The sequence below is a fragment of the Dendropsophus ebraccatus genome, chromosome 5 (assembly GCF_027789765.1).
Source record: "Dendropsophus ebraccatus isolate aDenEbr1 chromosome 5, aDenEbr1.pat, whole genome shotgun sequence".
Lineage (NCBI taxonomy): Eukaryota > Metazoa > Chordata > Amphibia > Anura > Hylidae > Dendropsophus > Dendropsophus ebraccatus.
Window position 1 is genome coordinate 7,842,038 of NC_091458.1, and position 17,865 is coordinate 7,859,902.

The 17,865-nt window shown below is 48.0% G+C and overlaps 1 protein-coding gene across 1 annotated transcript in view; it reads right to left on the reverse strand.

Annotated features, from left to right (window-relative positions):
- LOC138792248 (NACHT, LRR and PYD domains-containing protein 12-like) overlaps positions 1 to 17,865 on the reverse strand; it is a 53,006-nt gene that overhangs the window by 25,112 nt on the left and 10,029 nt on the right. Inside the window, exons 3-5 of the mRNA XM_069969447.1 lie at positions 6,887 to 7,050; positions 4,769 to 4,937; positions 441 to 506 (exon numbers count right to left, since the gene is read on the reverse strand). Of these exons, the coding sequence (XP_069825548.1) occupies positions 441 to 506; positions 4,769 to 4,937; positions 6,887 to 7,050 (399 nt within the window). The remainder of the gene's footprint in view (positions 1 to 440; positions 507 to 4,768; positions 4,938 to 6,886; positions 7,051 to 17,865) is intronic.

The window sequence follows — 17,865 nt, forward strand, 5'->3', positions numbered from 1 at the left end:
TGATTGCTTTGGGATTTTTTGTGACAAAAAGAGAAAGTTATGCAGGCGGTACATGTACTAATTTCCATGAGTAAATGACAAGTTACCCTGGAACTTTCCCCACAAAACTCTCAGCTTCCCCTTCTCTATGGCCCCAGACATTAAGTCTTATTTCCCTATTCTTTTTGTGTTATACTATGAACAATAAGAAATGACCCTGAAATCTAAGGATTTAATATCAATCTGCCAGACAGTGTATGTAGGCCATCACATGGTGATTACAACCAGTTTGGCGGGACCAGTTATTGGTTTTAATAGCACACTCATTTTACCATGTATTGTCCATTCTGATCTGAACCTTCTTATTAGTCCAGCTGCACTATCTGCTTTTTGTGTTCTTTATTGCATCTGTTAAGCTTCATGGAAACTAAAACTTTTTACTATAATAAGGTTATACTCACCTATCAGTTTTGGGGGAAGTTGGTGCCCATCTTCATCCAGTACGATTTGCTCCACCATAGTATCACCTAATAAGAAATGACATATGTGAGGGATTGACTTACTCTTATCAGTGCTGGATGCAGAAATATACTATACATATTAGGATATATATTGACTGGGACAAAGCTTCAGTGGCCTAAATACAAAGCTGGAAAGCTGGGATCATGACAATCAGGATACGTCCAACTCCACTTACCTCACCCTGCCTGATATTGAGTATATAGTATATTCTACAAATGATCTGCCTCATGCCAGTTATTTCTCCCTCCATAATTCCCAGACTGAGCTCACCGAAGGAATAACCTCGGCCCTTCAGCACCACTGCTGCACTCTGCACCCTTAAAGGGGATATCCAGAGGGCAGAAAAGTTCCTCTTTCTGACTGTTTCTTGTGATAACTTCTGGGGAAGAAAGGGGAACAGGAGCATGTTGTGGGCAATGCTCAATAGATGCCCGATGTTACTGATGCCTCAGTGGCTGCTATGGGACATTGCGTGTGGGTAATAGCCCTATTACACAAAACGATTATCGTTCATAGACTCGCTCAAACGACCGCTCGTTAACGAGTATTTAACGATTTTTTTAAGCGAACGATAACACATAATACGTGTGGGAACGTGAACAATATCTGTAGTGTAACGTTTTTTTTGCGGTCGTTACATGGTCATTTAAAATGTTTGCCGGGCTGCATGTAGGTGGGGAATTGATAGGTGAACGATTTAACGATTTTTAATTCAACAAAAAGATTAGCGAATTATTGTTGAAAGACCAACGATTTTTTTTCGACATGTTGAAAAAAGATAGTGAACGACTCAACGATCATTTCGCTGTTGTCGTTCGCTCGTTAATAGCTATTCCACTGAACGAATACCGTTAACGAGCGGTCGTTTGAACGATTTTATGAACGATAATCGTTCGAAAACGTACCGTGGAATAGGGCCTTAAGGTTTTGCCAGAAAAATGCTCCCGCACCATCTCATCCCCTGAAGTTATCACTAGAGACAGAGGGAGGATGAGAGTGTTGGCAAGCAAAAGAGGTAGGACCTTTTCTGCTTTCTGGACAACCCCTTTAAGACCTTATGATAATAGAGCTAGTAATCAGACGATGAGCAGGCAAACGCTTGCTTGTCAATTGATCATTATCTTACATTGTTCTGGTTGCCGTTGGAGTCGGGGGGGGGGAGTTTTCTCCCTGTGGTGGGGCTGTTGTCGTCTACCTCGTGGGGGTTTTTGCCTTCCCTGGATCAACACAGTAGGGTTTCCCTAGGTTGAACCTGATGGACTCTTGTCTTCTTTCAACCTTGTTTACTATGTTAATATGTTACTATGTTACATATCGACTGTTGTCCGCACATCTCCCTGTGTAGATTGACTGTTACATTGTTCATCCCTGGCTGCATGATTATCAAGCTCTGTGAATGAGCACCAATCTAGGAGATCAGCGCATGTTTACAGTACTACTCCGCCCGTCTACTATTACTTACTCTTTACTTAGACACTCCGGCTGCATGGAGTATCAAAAATGGGAAGGAACTTGTGTAACTGGGACTACAACGCGTTATGTGGCGAGTAAGAAGCAAAGGTTGCGTTAAACAGTGATTGATATTATATATTTTAACCTACCATGGGACCCCCGGGAGCTGAGCCCTGTAGCTGCTCAGCAACATTCCCATATTCTGTATAAGAGCAACAGTTTCTTTCCAATATTTAGTACAGATTGCAGCAAACATGTGCTCAACTTTGGGGCACTATAACAGTCTATTCATATGTGGCATTCAAATCCAATATTTGACATAAAAACACATTTTGTCAGGGCGGTATTTTATCACAGCTTTGTGAAGCCTTGCCGCATGGTTCTTGACCGCTTGGTACACCACCTCTATCTGTACCGGGCAGCTAAATCAGACGCAGATGGAGGATGAGAGGATAGTAAATATGAGACACAGACCCCAGAATAAAATTCAATTTCAGGTAAAATTTGGATTAAAAGTCGCCATCAGCAACAACATCTGCATTATCTGTACTTAAGCTTCCACATATAAAAGAAGAGATGGGCAGTGTCCATTGTGGATGATGAAGAGGAGGCATACACGTGCCTGTTGTCACAATCAGACGCTTCACATTCTTGGCCATTTGAAGGTGCCAGTCTTTCTTTGAGGTTAGCTATCCTCCATCGGGACTAGGGGCCCTATTCCACGGGCCGAGGAGGGCCCGATCAACGATGTAAACGAGCACCGATCTGCTAGATCGGCGCTCGTTTACTGGGCCTATTCCACGACCCGATGATTGTTGAGCGAGGGCTGCAGGGACATTGTTACTGATGTCCTTACAGCCCTTGCACCATACATTACCTGGCAGGACTTCTCCTCCGCTCCGTCTTCCTCCCCGTCCCCTATGCTCTAGCTTCAGAATGGCCTGTCAGCTGACAAACCACTCAGCCAATCACAGGCCGCGGCGGTCCCGGGGAGGAAGACGGAGCGGAGGAGAAGTCCTGCCAGGTAATGTATGGTGCTTCTCAAATCATCGGTTGCCTTCCGCTCACCGCTATTCCACCATAGCGATGCGCGGTGGGTGACCGATGATTTTAGGTCTGGCCCTAAATAAACGATCAGCCGATGACACGATCATTGGCTGATCGTTTTCTCTGAGCGATAATCACTCCCATGGAATAGGGCCCTTAGTGCATGTCATCAGTCGTCTAAGGAAAGTGGAATCAAACAGTGACACAGTTTAATGTCACTACATCTCATGCACAATCCTGGTTATTGAGTGTGTTACATATTCCCCCTGGCAAAGGCTAGCTGAGGTTGTGTGGTCGACCATTATCATGAGCTTCATCATTATTACCATCACCTACCAGTTGCCATAATGACATTTTGTAATTCATAGGTTATGCTAATAACCCATGCGCACAGCTTTCACAATATGTCAGGCAGAGTAGGGAGGCCACACCAGAGCATTTGTCTGCCAAAAAGCACAGATTTATGTGCAAACCACATGGTTTGCTGATGTATATGAAGCGTGCCATTGATAAATCCCCTATGGTGTGGAGTTGGGGAATAAAACCTTCAGCTTTTGGAACTGTCTCAGGCCTGTGGTCAAATACTGGTCAGAGAAGGTAAAAGAGATCACCCGCCGGGTCACTGGTCTGATTGAGCTCCCCCCGCCACTGTTTCTGCTTCATCACACTGAGATGTCAATCAAGAAGTACCGATGCTCTCTACTGCGATTCCTGGTCATGGCCGCTAGGTCCTGCGTCCCCCTGTACTGGAAACGCACCGTGCCCCCACCTGTCTCCCTGTGGGTCACAAGAGTGAATGAGCTCATGAGAATGGAGGACCTGACCTCGGAAATTCATAACCAAAATGTACGCTTTACGAGCACGTGGCTCACATGGGCCGAGTTTCAGAATACAGACGATTACAGACAACTGCTCCATGAAGACCCGCTTCCGTATTCCGATAACCCTTGAGAGGTGCACTCCTCTCTACTGGAGCGGTGGCAAGGCCACCACTCTCCATTCTTCCTACGGGTTGGCCCTCTGGATCTTCCAACCCCCCTGACTCCCCACCTTTGCTTCCCTTCCCTTTTGCCCCTGCCCACATACCTCCCCTGCCCCCTCATCCCTTTCCTGGCTCTTAGCCCCTCTCCCCTCCTTCTTATCTATGGGACGTCCCTTACCCTCTCTCTATCTTTGTTTGTGGAAAAGGCTGGAGGTATCTCGCGGGTGGGGGGGCTCCTCAGGACAGTACTACTCTCATGACCGCAGTCATGTTGGAAGGACTTCGTGGTCGGCCTTGCCGGCCTGTGCTCACCTCACTTCATGGTTGTCTGACAATATCATATCCTAAGGTCATTTTTAGAGATGAGCGAATCGGGTTCGGGTTCGGGTCCATCTGAACCCGATCGTTCGGCATTTGATTAGTGGCAGCTGCTGAACTTGGATAAAGCTCTAAGGTTGTCTGGATAACATGGATACAGCCAATGACTATATGCATGATCCACATAGCCTTAGGGCTTTATCCAACTTCAGCAGCCACCGCTAATCAAATGCCGAACGTTCAAGTTTGGATGGACTCCAGCATGCTCCAGGTTCCCTCATCTCTACTCATTTTCCTTTTTTGATTGCTTGGGTGTGCCTACCCTGACTGTTGGTTCTTCTCTGTCTCAAAACTGTGTTTGATAAATAAAGAATTTATAAAAAAAATAAATAAAATCCTGGTCAGAGTCCTCTTCACTCCCAGACTCTTTATACAACGACAGCCCCTTTTCCATGATGAAAATGTTACCTGTATGTCGGAGTTCCTCCAGTACAGCGTGCAGGCCAGGAGACTTATTCTTCCGTAAGACGTATAGACTGACCCACAATGCTATCACAGCTTCTCTTCCTCTGTCAAAAATATCCTGTAGTAACGTCCGGGCCAATGTTCTTCTATCATCTTCTAGACTCTGGTATTTCTAGAATACAAGAAAGATTCAAACACAATGGTCAAATATATGGGACAGATGGGGAGAAAATCCTTCCCGAATCTACATGTAATGGTGAAACATTTGTATATAACACATGATAACACAGGGGGGGGGGGGGGGGGGGGGGGGGGGGGGGGCTCCTCTATATAACACATGATAACACAGGGGGCTCCTGTATATAACACATGATAACACAGGGGGCTCCTGTATATATCACATGATAACACGGGGTGCTCCTGTATATAACACATGATAACACAGGGGGGGGGGGGCTCCTCTATATAACACATGATAACACGGGGGGCTCCTCTATATAACACATGATAACACAGGGGGGGGGGGGCTCCTCTATATAACACATGATAACACTGGGGGCTCCTGTATATAACACATGATAACATGGGGGGGGGGGGGGGGGCTCCTGTATATAACACATGATAACACAGGGGGGGGGGCTCCTGTATATAACACATAATAACACGGGGGGCTCCTGTATATAACACATGATAACATGGGGGGCTCCTGTATATAACACATGATAACACAGGGGGCTCCTGTATATAACACATAATAACACGGGGGGCTCCTGTATATAACACATGATAACATGGGGGGCTCCTGTATATAACACATAATAACACGGGGGGCTCCTGTATATAACACATGATAACACAGGGGGCTCCTGTATATAACACATGATAACATGGGGGGCTCCTGTATATAACACATGATAACATGGGGGGCTCCTGTATATAACACATAATAACACGGGGGGCTCCTGTATATAACACATGATAACACGGGGGGGGGGAGGGGCTCCTGTATATAACACATGATAACACGGGGAGGGGGGGGGGCTCCTGTATATAACACATGATAACACAGGGGGATCCTGTATATAACACATGACAACACGGGGGGCTCCTGTATATAACACATGATAACACGGGGGGCTCCTGTATATAATACATGATAACACGGGGGGCTCCTGTATATAACACATGATAACACGGGGGGCTCCTGTATATAACACATGATAACACGGGGGGGGGGGGGGGCTCCTGTATATAACACATGATAACATGGGGGGGGGGGGCTCCTGTATATAACACATGATAACACGGGGGGCTCCTGTATATAACACATGATAACACGGGAAGCTCCTGTATATAACGCATGATAACATGGGGGGCTCCTGTATATAACGCATGATAACACGGGGGGGGGGGGCTCCTGTATATACCACATGATAACATGGGGGGCTCCTGTATATAACACATGATAACACGGGGGGGGGGGGCTCCTGTATATAATACATGATAACACGGGGGGCTCCTGTATATAACACATGATAACACGGGGGGGGGGGGGCTCCTGTATATAACACATGATAACACGGGGGGCTCCTGTATATAACACATGATAACACGGGGGGGGGGGGGGGGGCTCCTGTATATAACACATGATAACATGGGGGGCTCCTGTATATAACACATGATAACATGGGGGGCTCCTGTATATAACACATGATAACACGGGGGGCTCCTGTATATAACACCTGATAACACGGGGGGCTCCTGTATATAACACATGATAACACGGGGGGGGGGGGGCTCCTGTATATAACACATGATAACACGGGGGGCTCCTGTATATAACACATGATAACACGGGGGGCTCCTGTATATAACACATGATAACATGGGGGGGCTCCTGTATATAACACATGATAACACGGGGGGCTCCTGTATATAACACATGATAACACGGGGGGCTCCTGTATATAACACATGATAACACGGGGGAGGGGGGCTCCTGTATATAACACATGATAACAATGGGGGGGGGCTCCTGTATATAACACATGATAACACAGGGGGCTCCTGTATATAATACGGGGGGGCTCTTGAATATAATTGCAGGGTATGACCTCTAACCTTAAGACCATGGATATTTCGGGCATTGAGCTCTGTGAGAAGTGGGTGAGGGTCCAGGTTCTCCACAATGAGCTGCAGATCATCCAGGAAGTATATATACGTCATCCTCAGGACATGATCTTCATACTGACAAATCTCCTGGTGAAACTCCTGGGTGTCGTCATCTAGGAAATGAGGGAGACACAAGAATGACGTCTTCTACAACCTGCAGAACACTGACAGCATCTTATAGTAATAGTTTAGTATAATCTTCCTGTCCTGGATCATTCTAGAAGGTTCCACTAATCAGAATTCAACAGCCCGCGGTCACTTACCAGCGGGGTTCTGGACCCATGATTTGGTCCCCGATTATATCTCTTGGCTTTTGTCGTTGCCTTAGACATATTGACATGACTATATTGTTTTTTCTGTTACTGCTCCCACCTAAGGCTCCCCAAATTGTAAAAATGCCCCTTTTGGTAGGTAGGTTCCCTTTTTTTAAGCATCTGGCCCTAGTAGTTAGCCGAGTGTCCCCCAATAAGTAGATAGGCACCACCAGTAAATAGTTGTCCCCCAGTAGGTAGCTCAGTGCCTTCCCCTGTAATAGTTGTCTCCCAGTAGGTAGCTCAGTGCCTTCCCCAGTAATAGTTGTCTCCCAGTAGGTAGCTCAGTGCCTTCCCCTGTAATAGTTGTCCCCCAGTAGGTAGCTCAGTGCCTTCCCCAGTAAGAGTTGTCCCCCAGTAGGTAGCTCAGTGCCTTCCCCTGTAATAGTTGTCCCCCAGTAGGTAGCTCAGTGCCTTCCCCAGTAATAGTTGTCCCCCAGTAGGTAGCTCAGTGCCTTCCCCAGTAATAGTTGTCCCCTGTAGGTAGCTCAGTGCCTTCCCCAGTAATAGTTGTCTCCCAGTAGGTAGCTCAGTGCCTTCCCCTGTAATAGTTGTCCCCCAGTAGGTAGCTCAGTGCCTTCCCCAGTAATAGTTGTCTCCCAGTAGGTAGCTCAGTGCCTTCCCCAGTAATAGTTGTCCCCCAGTAGGTAGCTCAGTGCCTTCCCCAGTAATAGTTGTCCCCCAGTAGGTAGCTCAGTGCCTTCTCCAGTAATAGTTGTCCCCCAGTAGGTAGCTCAGTGCCTTCTCCAGTAATAGTTGTCTCCCAGTAGGTAGCTCAGTGCCTTCTCCAGTAATAGTTGTCTCCCAGTAGGTAGCTCAGTGCCTTCCCCAGTAATAGTTGTCCCCCAGTAGGTAGCTCAGTGCCTTCCCCAGTAATAGTTGTCCCCCAGTAGGTAGCTCAGTGCCTTCCCCAGTAATAGTTGTCCCCCAGTAGGTAGCTCAGTGCCTTCCCCAGTAATAGTTGTCCCCCAGTAGGTAGCTCAGTGCCTTCCCCAGTAATAGTTGTCCCCCAGTAGGTAGCTCAGTGCCTTCCCCAGTAATAGTTGTCCCCTGTAGGTAGCTCAGTGCCTTCCCCAGTAATAGTTGTCCCCCAGTAGGTAGCTCAGTGCCTTCCCCAGTAATAGTTGTCCCCCAGTAGGTAGCTCAGTGCCTTCCCCAGTAATAGTTGTCTCCCAGTAGGTAGCTCAGTGCCTTCCCCAGTAATAGTTGTCTCCCAGTAGGTAGCTCAGTGCCTTCCCCAGTAATAGTTGACCCCTGTAGGTAGCTCAGTGCCTTCCCCAGTAATAGTTGTCTCCCAGTAGGTAGCTCAGTGCTTTCCCCAGTAATAGTTGACCCCTGTAGGTAGCTCAGTGCCTTCCCCAGTAATAGTTGACCCCTGTAGGTAGCTCAGTGCCTTCCCCAGTAATAGTTGTCTCCCAGTAGGTAGCTCAGTGCTTTCCCCAGTAATAGTTGACCCCTGTAGGTAGCTCAGTGCTTTCCCCAGTAATAGTTGACCCCTGTAGGTAGCTCAGTGCCTTCCCCAGTAATAGTTGTCTACCAGTAGGTAGCTCAGTGCCTTCTCCAGTAATAGTTGTCCCCCAGTAGGTAGCTCAGTGCCTTCCCCAGTAATAGTTGTCTCCCAGTAGGTAGCTCAGTGCCTTCCCCAGTAATAGTTGTCCCCCAGTAGGTAGCTCAGTGCCTTCCCCAGTAATAGTTGACCCCTGTAGGTAGCTCAGTGCCTTCTCCAGTAATAGTTGTCCCCCAGTAGGTAGCTCAGTGCCTTCTCCAGTAATAGTTGTCTCCCAGTAGGTAGCTCAGTGCCTTCCCCAGTAATAGTTGTCCCCCAGTAGGTAGCTCAGTGCCTTCCCCAGTAATAGTTGTCCCCCAGTAGGTAGCTCAGTGCCTTCCCCAGTAATAGTTGTCCCCCAGTAGGTAGCTCAGTGCCTTCCCCAGTAATAGTTGTCCCCCAGTAGGTAGCTCAGTGCCTTCCCCAGTAATAGTTGTCCCCCAGTAGGTAGCTCAGTGCCTTCCCCAGTAATAGTTGTCCCCTGTAGGTAGCTCAGTGCCTTCCCCAGTAATAGTTGTCCCCCAGTAGGTAGCTCAGTGCCTTCCCCAGTAATAGTTGTCCCCTGTAGGTAGCTCAGTGCCTTCCCCAGTAATAGTTGTCTCCCAGTAGGTAGCTCAGTGCCTTCCCCAGTAATAGTTGTCTCCCAGTAGGTAGCTCAGTGCCTTCCCCAGTAATAGTTGACCCCTGTAGGTAGCTCAGTGCCTTCCCCAGTAATAGTTGTCTCCCAGTAGGTAGCTCAGTGCTTTCCCCAGTAATAGTTGACCCCTGTAGGTAGCTCAGTGCCTTCCCCAGTAATAGTTGACCCCTGTAGGTAGCTCAGTGCCTTCCCCAGTAATAGTTGTCTCCCAGTAGGTAGCTCAGTGCTTTCCCCAGTAATAGTTGACCCCTGTAGGTAGCTCAGTGCTTTCCCCAGTAATAGTTGACCCCTGTAGGTAGCTCAGTGCCTTCCCCAGTAATAGTTGTCTACCAGTAGGTAGCTCAGTGCCTTCTCCAGTAATAGTTGTCTCCCAGTAGGTAGCTCAGTGCCTTCCCCAGTAATAGTTGTCTCCCAGTAGGTAGCTCAGTGCTTTCCCCAGTAATAGTTGTCCCCCAGTAGGTAGCTCAGTGCCTTCCCCAGTAATAGTTGTCCCCCAGTAGGTAGCTCAGTGCCTTCCCCAGTAATAGTTGTCCCCCAGTAGGTAGCTCAGTGCCTTCCCCAGTAATAGTTGTCCCCCAGTAGGTAGCTCAGTGCTTTCCCCAGTAATAGTTGACCCCTGTAAGTAGCTCAGTGCCTTCCCAAGTAATAGTTGACCCCTGTAGGTAGTCAGGTGCTCGCTTAAGGAAAATGAATAAATCAATGAAAAGCAGTAGCTTGTGTGTGGTAACTCAACCGCTCACCTGCTAAGTTGTTCCTGGTGACGCCAGTTCTGGGGTGGTTGGTCGGTGGTGTATAGCTCAGCCTGTGAGAATGCAGTCATGACGCCAGCACACAGGTGTGATGGTATACCTGATTTTAGTTTTTGTGGCTGGCTATATTGATCCCCAATGGTCGGTGACCTGCTGGGCTGTGATGGGTCCCTTGGGCTCTTATCACGGTGGTCCAGAGTGGAGAGATAACCCACCCTGACTGTCGGTACTGCCACCCACAGAAAGGGGAGAATGACCCAAGGACGGTTTAGCCTGTGTGTGTAGGTGCTGGTGCAATAACCACTGAGTCCTAGTAAAATAAATGAGCTGATCTTTACTGACAAGTCTCTTCCAATACAGGATAGTAAGGTAACGAGTGACTCCTGAGATACAAACTTAAAGGGGTTGGCCACTTTATAATAAAATAGTTCAGTGTACAGTATTAGTAACTGTACTCACTGTATATACTGACAGCAGCTCCCTGTGTACTCACTGTATATACTGACAGCAGCTCCCTGTGTACTCACTGTATATACTGACAGCAGCTCCCTGTACTCACTGTATATACTGACAGCAGCTCCCTGTGTACTCACTGTATATACTGACAGCAGCTCCCTGTGTACTCACTGTATATACTGACAACAGCTCCCTGTGTACTCACTGTATATACTGACAGCAGCTCCCTGTGTACTCACTGTATATACTGACAGCAGCTCCCTCTGTACTCACTGTATATACTGACAGCAGCTCCCTGTACTCACTGTATATACTGACAGCTGCTCCCTGTACTCACTGTATATACTGACAGCAGCTCCCTGTGTAATCACTGTATATACTGACAGCAGCTCCCTGTGTACTCACTGTATATAATGACAGTAGCCCGCTGTACTCACTGTATATACTGATAGTAGCTCCCTGTGTACTCACTGTATATACTGACAGCAGCTCCCTGTGTACTCACTGTATATACTGACAGTAGCTCCCTGTACTTACTGTATATACTGACAGCAGCTCCCTGTGTACTCACTGTATATACTGACAGCAGCTGCCTGTGTACTCGCTGTATATACTGACAGTAGCCCGCTGTACTCACTGTATATACTGACAGTAGCCCCCTGTGTAATCACTGTATATACTGACAGTAGCCCACTGTACTCACTGTATATACTGACAGCAGCTCCCTGTTTACTCACTGTATATACTGACAGCAGCTCCCTGTGTACTCACTGTATATACTGACAGCAGCTCCCTGTACTCACTGTATATACTGACAGCAGCTTCCTGTGTACTCACTGTATATACTGACAGCAGCTCCCTGTACTCACTGTATATACTGACAGCAGCTCCCTGTGTACTCACTGTATATACTGACAGCAGCTCCCTGTGAACTCACTGTAAATACTGACAGCAGCTCCCTGTGTACTCACTGTATATACTGACAGGAGCTCCCTGTGTACTCACTGTATATACTGACAGCAGCTCCCTGTGTACTCACTGTATATACTGACAGCAACTCACTGTATATACTGGCAGCAGCTCCCTGTACTCACTGTATATATTGACAGCAGCTCCCTGTGTACTCACTGTATATACTGACAGCAGCTCCCTGTGTACTCACTGTATATACTGACAGCAGCTCCCTGTGTACTCACTGTATATACTGACAGCAGCTCCCTGTGTACTCACTGTACATACTGACAGCTGCTCCCTGTGTACTCACTGTATATACTGACAGCAGCTCCCTGTGTACTCACTGTATATACTGACAGCAGCTCCCTGTGTACTCACTGTACATACTGACAGCTGCTCCCTGTGTACTCACTGTATATACTGACAGCAGCTCCCTGTGTACTCACTGTATATACTGACAGCAGCTCCCTGTGTACTCACTGTATATACTGACAGCAGCTCCCTGTGTACTCACTGTATATACTGACAGCAGCTCCCTGTGTACTCACTGTATATACTGACAGCAGCTCCCTGTACTCACTGTATATACTGACAGCAGCTCCCTGTGTACTTACTGTATATACTGACAGCAGCTCCCTGTGTACTCACTGTATATACTGACAATAGCTCCCTGTGTACTCACTGTATATACTGACAGCAGCTCCCTGTGTACTCACTGTATATACTGACAGCAGCTCCCTGTGTACTCACTGTATATACTGACAGCAGCTCCCTGGGTACTCACTGTATATACTGACAGCAGCTCCCTGTACTCACTGTATATACTGACAGCAGCTCCCTGTATACTCACTGTATATACTGACAGCAGCTCCCTGTGTACTCACTGTATATACTGACAGCAGCTCCCTGTGTACTCACTGTATATACTGACAGCAGCTCCCTGTGTATTCACTGTATATACTGTGAGCAGCCTGTACTCACTGTATATACTGACAGCAGCTCCCTGTACTCACTGTATATAGTGACAGCAGCTCCCTGTGTACTCACTGTATATACTGACAGCAGCTCCCTGTGTACTCACTGTATATACTGACAGCAGCTCCCTGTGTACTCACTGTATATACTGACAGCAGCTCCCTGTATACTCACTGTATATACTGACAGCAGCTCCCTGTGTACTTACTGTATATACTGACAGCAGCTCCCTGTGTACTCACTGTATATACTGACAGCAGCTCCCTGTGTACTCACTGTATATACTGACAGCAGCTCCCTGTGTACCTCATAGAGCTAATATCAGACTCCCCCAAGGCTGTGCTGCTCTGCTCTGTGGTGTTTTGGTCCATAGGATTGCTTACATGGACAAGCATGTGACCAGGCCCCGCCCCCCAGTGTCCACCACTGAGCCTGTATATATCTATGGAGGACACAGGGGACAGGGCATGGTCACATGCTCCTCCATGTCAGCCATTTTATGGACAGAAACAAAACAGAGTAGGGCAGCCCAGCCTGGTAAAGAGGAGTCTGCTTTTAGCTCTATGAGGCACACACGGAGCTGCTGTCAGTATATATAGTGAGCACACAGGGAGCAGCTGTCAGTATATACAGTAAGTACAGGGAGCTGCTGTCAGTATATACAGTGAGTACACGGAGCTGCTGTCAGTATATACAGTGAGCACACTCACTAATACTTTATTCTGACCTATTTTACTATAAAGTGGCCAACCCCTTTAAGTTCACTGAATCTGTGCCGAGAGATGTTGACTTGCTGAGGTAGAATATAGGAGTTCTGGTTTAGTTGAGTGCAAGTAGAAGAGTTCATAAAAGTGGAGAGGAGTTTGTTGGGAGAGCCCCAACCCAGTTTAGTAAAGTGCTCTGCCGGAACTTGTGAGAAGATATACTTGAAAGATACTTGAGAAGAAGAGACTACTTGTGCTGGTGTTTCAACCTGAGTGTCACTAAACCACCTTCTGCCCTGCAGTATTGGGTTACCCGTCCTACGAGGGTGACACAAGCCCCAGTCCTGTTACCTGAGTTGAGCTAAGTGCCCAAGCGTGTCCCAGTGTCACCTGCGCTGTGAGATAGAGTACGTAGGCCTTGGATACGGCTGCTTTGCTCTATCTGAGTCAGTTCCTCTTCTTTAGGATACCGTCCTGCACTGTATAGAGAGGTTCATGGCGTGGGTTGGGGTGTTCTCTGCACCGCATCTTGACTGTAAGTGTAGCTGTTAGGAAAAGAGTCTGTGTTCTCCATACATGTGTTTCCCTATCACAGCTGATCTGTCCCGGACAGGGAACCTGGCAGAGCACAGCAGGGATGCCTGATCTGTGTGTGTCCTACTCCTTAGAGAAGAACTAACTAAAATGATGCTACACTTCCTCTCCCCATGTGACTACTTCCTACAGGGTGTGTGTAACAGGCCCTGTGAGTGGGGGAAAAGAGAGTGTGCAGAAGAGAAGAGAATGGAGATAGGCAAGAAGAAAAGAGCATCTCTCATTGGTGCACTGAATCACATAATAAGACAGTAACCCTTGAATGATTACAGCTGTGCAATACATACATAGTGAAACCTAGTGGTGGAACTTACATAGACCTTCTTCAACACTTTACTGTAAAGTACAAGGCTTTTGCGACAGGTGCCTAAACTATAAACACCCGTGATGGGACACCACACTGTGTGTAGGTATTTGACCCCAGGTGCCTGCTGGTAGATGTCTGACCCCATTAAAGGAAAAAAAACACTACATGCTTACCTCCTCATTAATCCCCCACTGCTTATAGATATAGCAGAAGCATTCACAATGAGTAAAGTCATTGGGGGACATTTATTAAGTCTGGCATTTTTTTATACTGGGCTTACAAATGTCCCGTGACATAAATCCTGTGTGCACTGAGCCCTTTTGTGCGAATAAATTGAAACCTATACCAGCTCAGAGCTAGCGTAGGTTTCACTATCATCTTCCCCCCGGAAAAATGATAAATGTGGCACATGCAGAGGCCGCACCCCTGTAACGCCCCCTCTCCGCCCCACAGGCACAGATGGGCCCATTGCAAATAAAATATTTGCAAATAGACCATTTGCGAATATTTTTACGCCGATCGGGCCCATCTCCGACTAAAAAAAGCATTTTAACCTTTTATTAAATTTCCCCCATTGTGTGCATCTGAACCAGTGGTGGGAATCCGAGGTCCTGCACTGCTCCTGGCCTCCTGTAGGCTGCATGCTCAATGCAACATGCTGCCTACAAGGAAAGCAATGGAGCAAGCAGTTCTGTCGACATTCAACCTGATGAAAGCGGCACTCACTGGTAAAGGGGATCTTGGGCAAGTGCCAGGATATAGTTCTAGTGATGACCCGCAATGGTGCTCCACAGGCTGGGTAGGCAGTGGAATCCTAGGCTGGGTAGGCAGTGGAATCCTAATGCCTATCCCTTGTCCTAGCCCTGATGATGATATTACATTAATTGTCTCAGGCTGTGGATCTCTGGACCATAACTGGTTTGGCTTTGGCTAAATTGGGGTCTGGAGTCTAAAGGAGCCCTAGCTTTCACACTTATCCCCCTGGAGAGGTTTGGACTTTGCTGCAGGATATCCCCCAGTTGCAGTCCCCAGAGTGGTCACCAGTCGGCAGTGGGGTACAGTGACAACAGGATATGACAGCACAGAAGAGAAGTCAGAATCTGAACATGTAAACAGGAACTGGGTAGATGTTCCAGATGAGGTAATAAGAGCAAGACAGAAACGAAGGAGTGAGCAGCAGTCAGTTCTGGCAGTATACAATTAAAATGGTAGACAAGCAGAAGGTGTGAACTACAGGTACCAGGCAGATAATCTAAAGACAGACAAAGGCAAACAATATCAGGATGTAGCAGGCTGGAGACCAGGTATCTGGCGTGACACCTGAGGGGTTAGCAGCTCTATATAGCAGCCAACAAGGGGAAATCTGAAAGACAATGGTACTACAGGATTAAACCTCACTAGCTGCAGGACAGAGCGGTGTGGTCCTAGAAACACAAGGATGCACAGTATTCTGGTATATGTAATAGTTTACATTTACAATTGGTCTCCACAGATCACATAGTAACATGGTGTTATTGCTGCTATAGGCGATAAGGACTCCTAGGTGTGAAATCATGAGTAAAAGCACCATTTGAAACATAAAATAAGTAAACTTTAATGTCACTAACTGTTCATACACCCTATTCGCATACAGTAGTATATGTAAGCAGTATCCAGAGAACATTTATTTCCATTAAAAACGTTGCTGTTTTAGCACTAAAAATGTGTCTAAAAGTTTCAGCTACCAGAGGTCTTCCTTCCACTGAATTTGCTCTTCACTGCTGATTCAATCCATCTCTAGTAACAGGTAGTTTGAACAGGACCTTCACAGAACTTCCATATTTTTGTCTCTGCCATCCGCCATAGGATTGTGAATCTCATGCCTCACTACCAGCCGCTGAATTGCTGCTCTCCTGCCTCAGCTGTCAGCCATAGCATTGATTTTCTCATACCTTTGCTACCAGCCATAGCATTGCCTTTCACATACCTCTGCTACCAGCCATAGGATTGCTGCTCTCCTGCCTCTGCCATCAGCCATAGGATTGCTGCTCTCCTGTCTCTGCCATCAGCCATAGGATTGCTGCTTTCCTGCCTCTGCCATCAGCCATAGGATTACTGCTCCCCTGTCTCTGCCATCAGCCATAGGATTGCTGCTCCCCTGTCTCTGCCATCAGCCATAGGATTGCTGCTCCCCTGTCTCTGCCATCAGCCATAGGATTGCTGCTCCCCTGTCTCTGCCATCAGCCATAGGATTGCTGCTCCCCTGTCTCTGCTATCAGCCATAGAATTGCTGCTCCCCCGCCTCTGTTATCAGCCATAGGATTGCTGCTCCCCTGTCTCTGCTATCAGCCATAGGATTGCTGCCCCCCTGCCTCTGTTATCAGCCATAGGATTGCTGCTCCCCTGTCTCTGCCATTAGCCATAGGAAAGCTGCTCCCCTGCCTCTACCATCAGCCATAGGATTGCTGCTCTCCTGCCTCTGCCATCAGCCATAGGATTGCTGCTCTCCTGCCTCTGCCATCAGCCATAGGATTGCTGCTCTCCTGCCTCTGCCATCAGCCATAGGATTGCTGCTCTCCTGTCTCTGCCATCAGCCATAGGATTGCTGCTCTCCTGCCTCTGCCATTAGCCATAGGATTGCTGCCCCCTGCCTCTGCTAACAGCCATAGGATTGCTGCTCTCCTGCCTCTGTTATCAGCCATAGTATTGCTGCTCCCCTGTCTCTGCCATCAGCCATAGGATTGCTGCTCCCCCGCCTCTGTTATCAGCCATAGGATTGCTCCGCCCCTGCTATCAGCCATAGGATTGCTGCCCCCCTGCCTCTGCTATCAGCCATAGGATTGCTGCTCTCCTGCCTCTGCCATCAGCCATAAGATTGCTGCTCTCCTGCCTCTACCATTAGCCATAGGATTGCTGCTCTCCTGCCTCTGCCATCAGCCATAGGATTGCTGCTCTCCTGCCTCTACCATTAGCCATAGGATTGCTGCTCTCCTGCCTCTGCTATCAGCCATAGGATTGCTGCTCTCCTGCCTCTGCCAATAGCCATAGGATTGTTGTTCTACTTCCTCTGCCATCAGCCATAGGATTGTTGTCCACCTGCCTCTGCCATCAGCCATAGGATTGCTGCTCCCCTGCCTCTTCCATCAGCCATAGGATTGCTGCTCCCCTGCCTCTGCCATCAGCCGTAGGATTACTGCTCCCCCGCCTCTGCCATCAGCCATAGGATTACTGCTCCCCCGCCTCTGCTATCAGCCATAGGATTGCTGCTCTCTTGTCTCTGCTATCAGCCATAGGATTACTGCTCCTCTGCCATCAGCCATAGGATTACTGCTCCCCTGCCTCTGCCATCAGCCATAGGATTGCTGCTCTCCTGCCTCTGCCATCAGTCATAGGATTGCTGCTCTCCTGTCTCTGCCATCAGCCATAGGATTGCTGCTCTCCTGCCTCTGCTATCAGCCATAGGATTGCTGCTCCCCTGTCTCTGCTATCAGCCATAGTGTTGCTGCTCTCTTGCCTCTGCTATCAGCCATAGGATTGCTGCCCACCTGCCTCTGCCATCAGCCATAGGATTGCTGCCCACCTGCCTCTGCCATCAGCCATAGGATTACTGCTCTCCTGCCTCTGCTATCAGCCATAGGATTGCTGCTCTCCTGCCTCTGCCATCAGCCATAGGATTGCTGCTCCCCTGTCTCTGCCATCAGCCATAGGATTGCTGC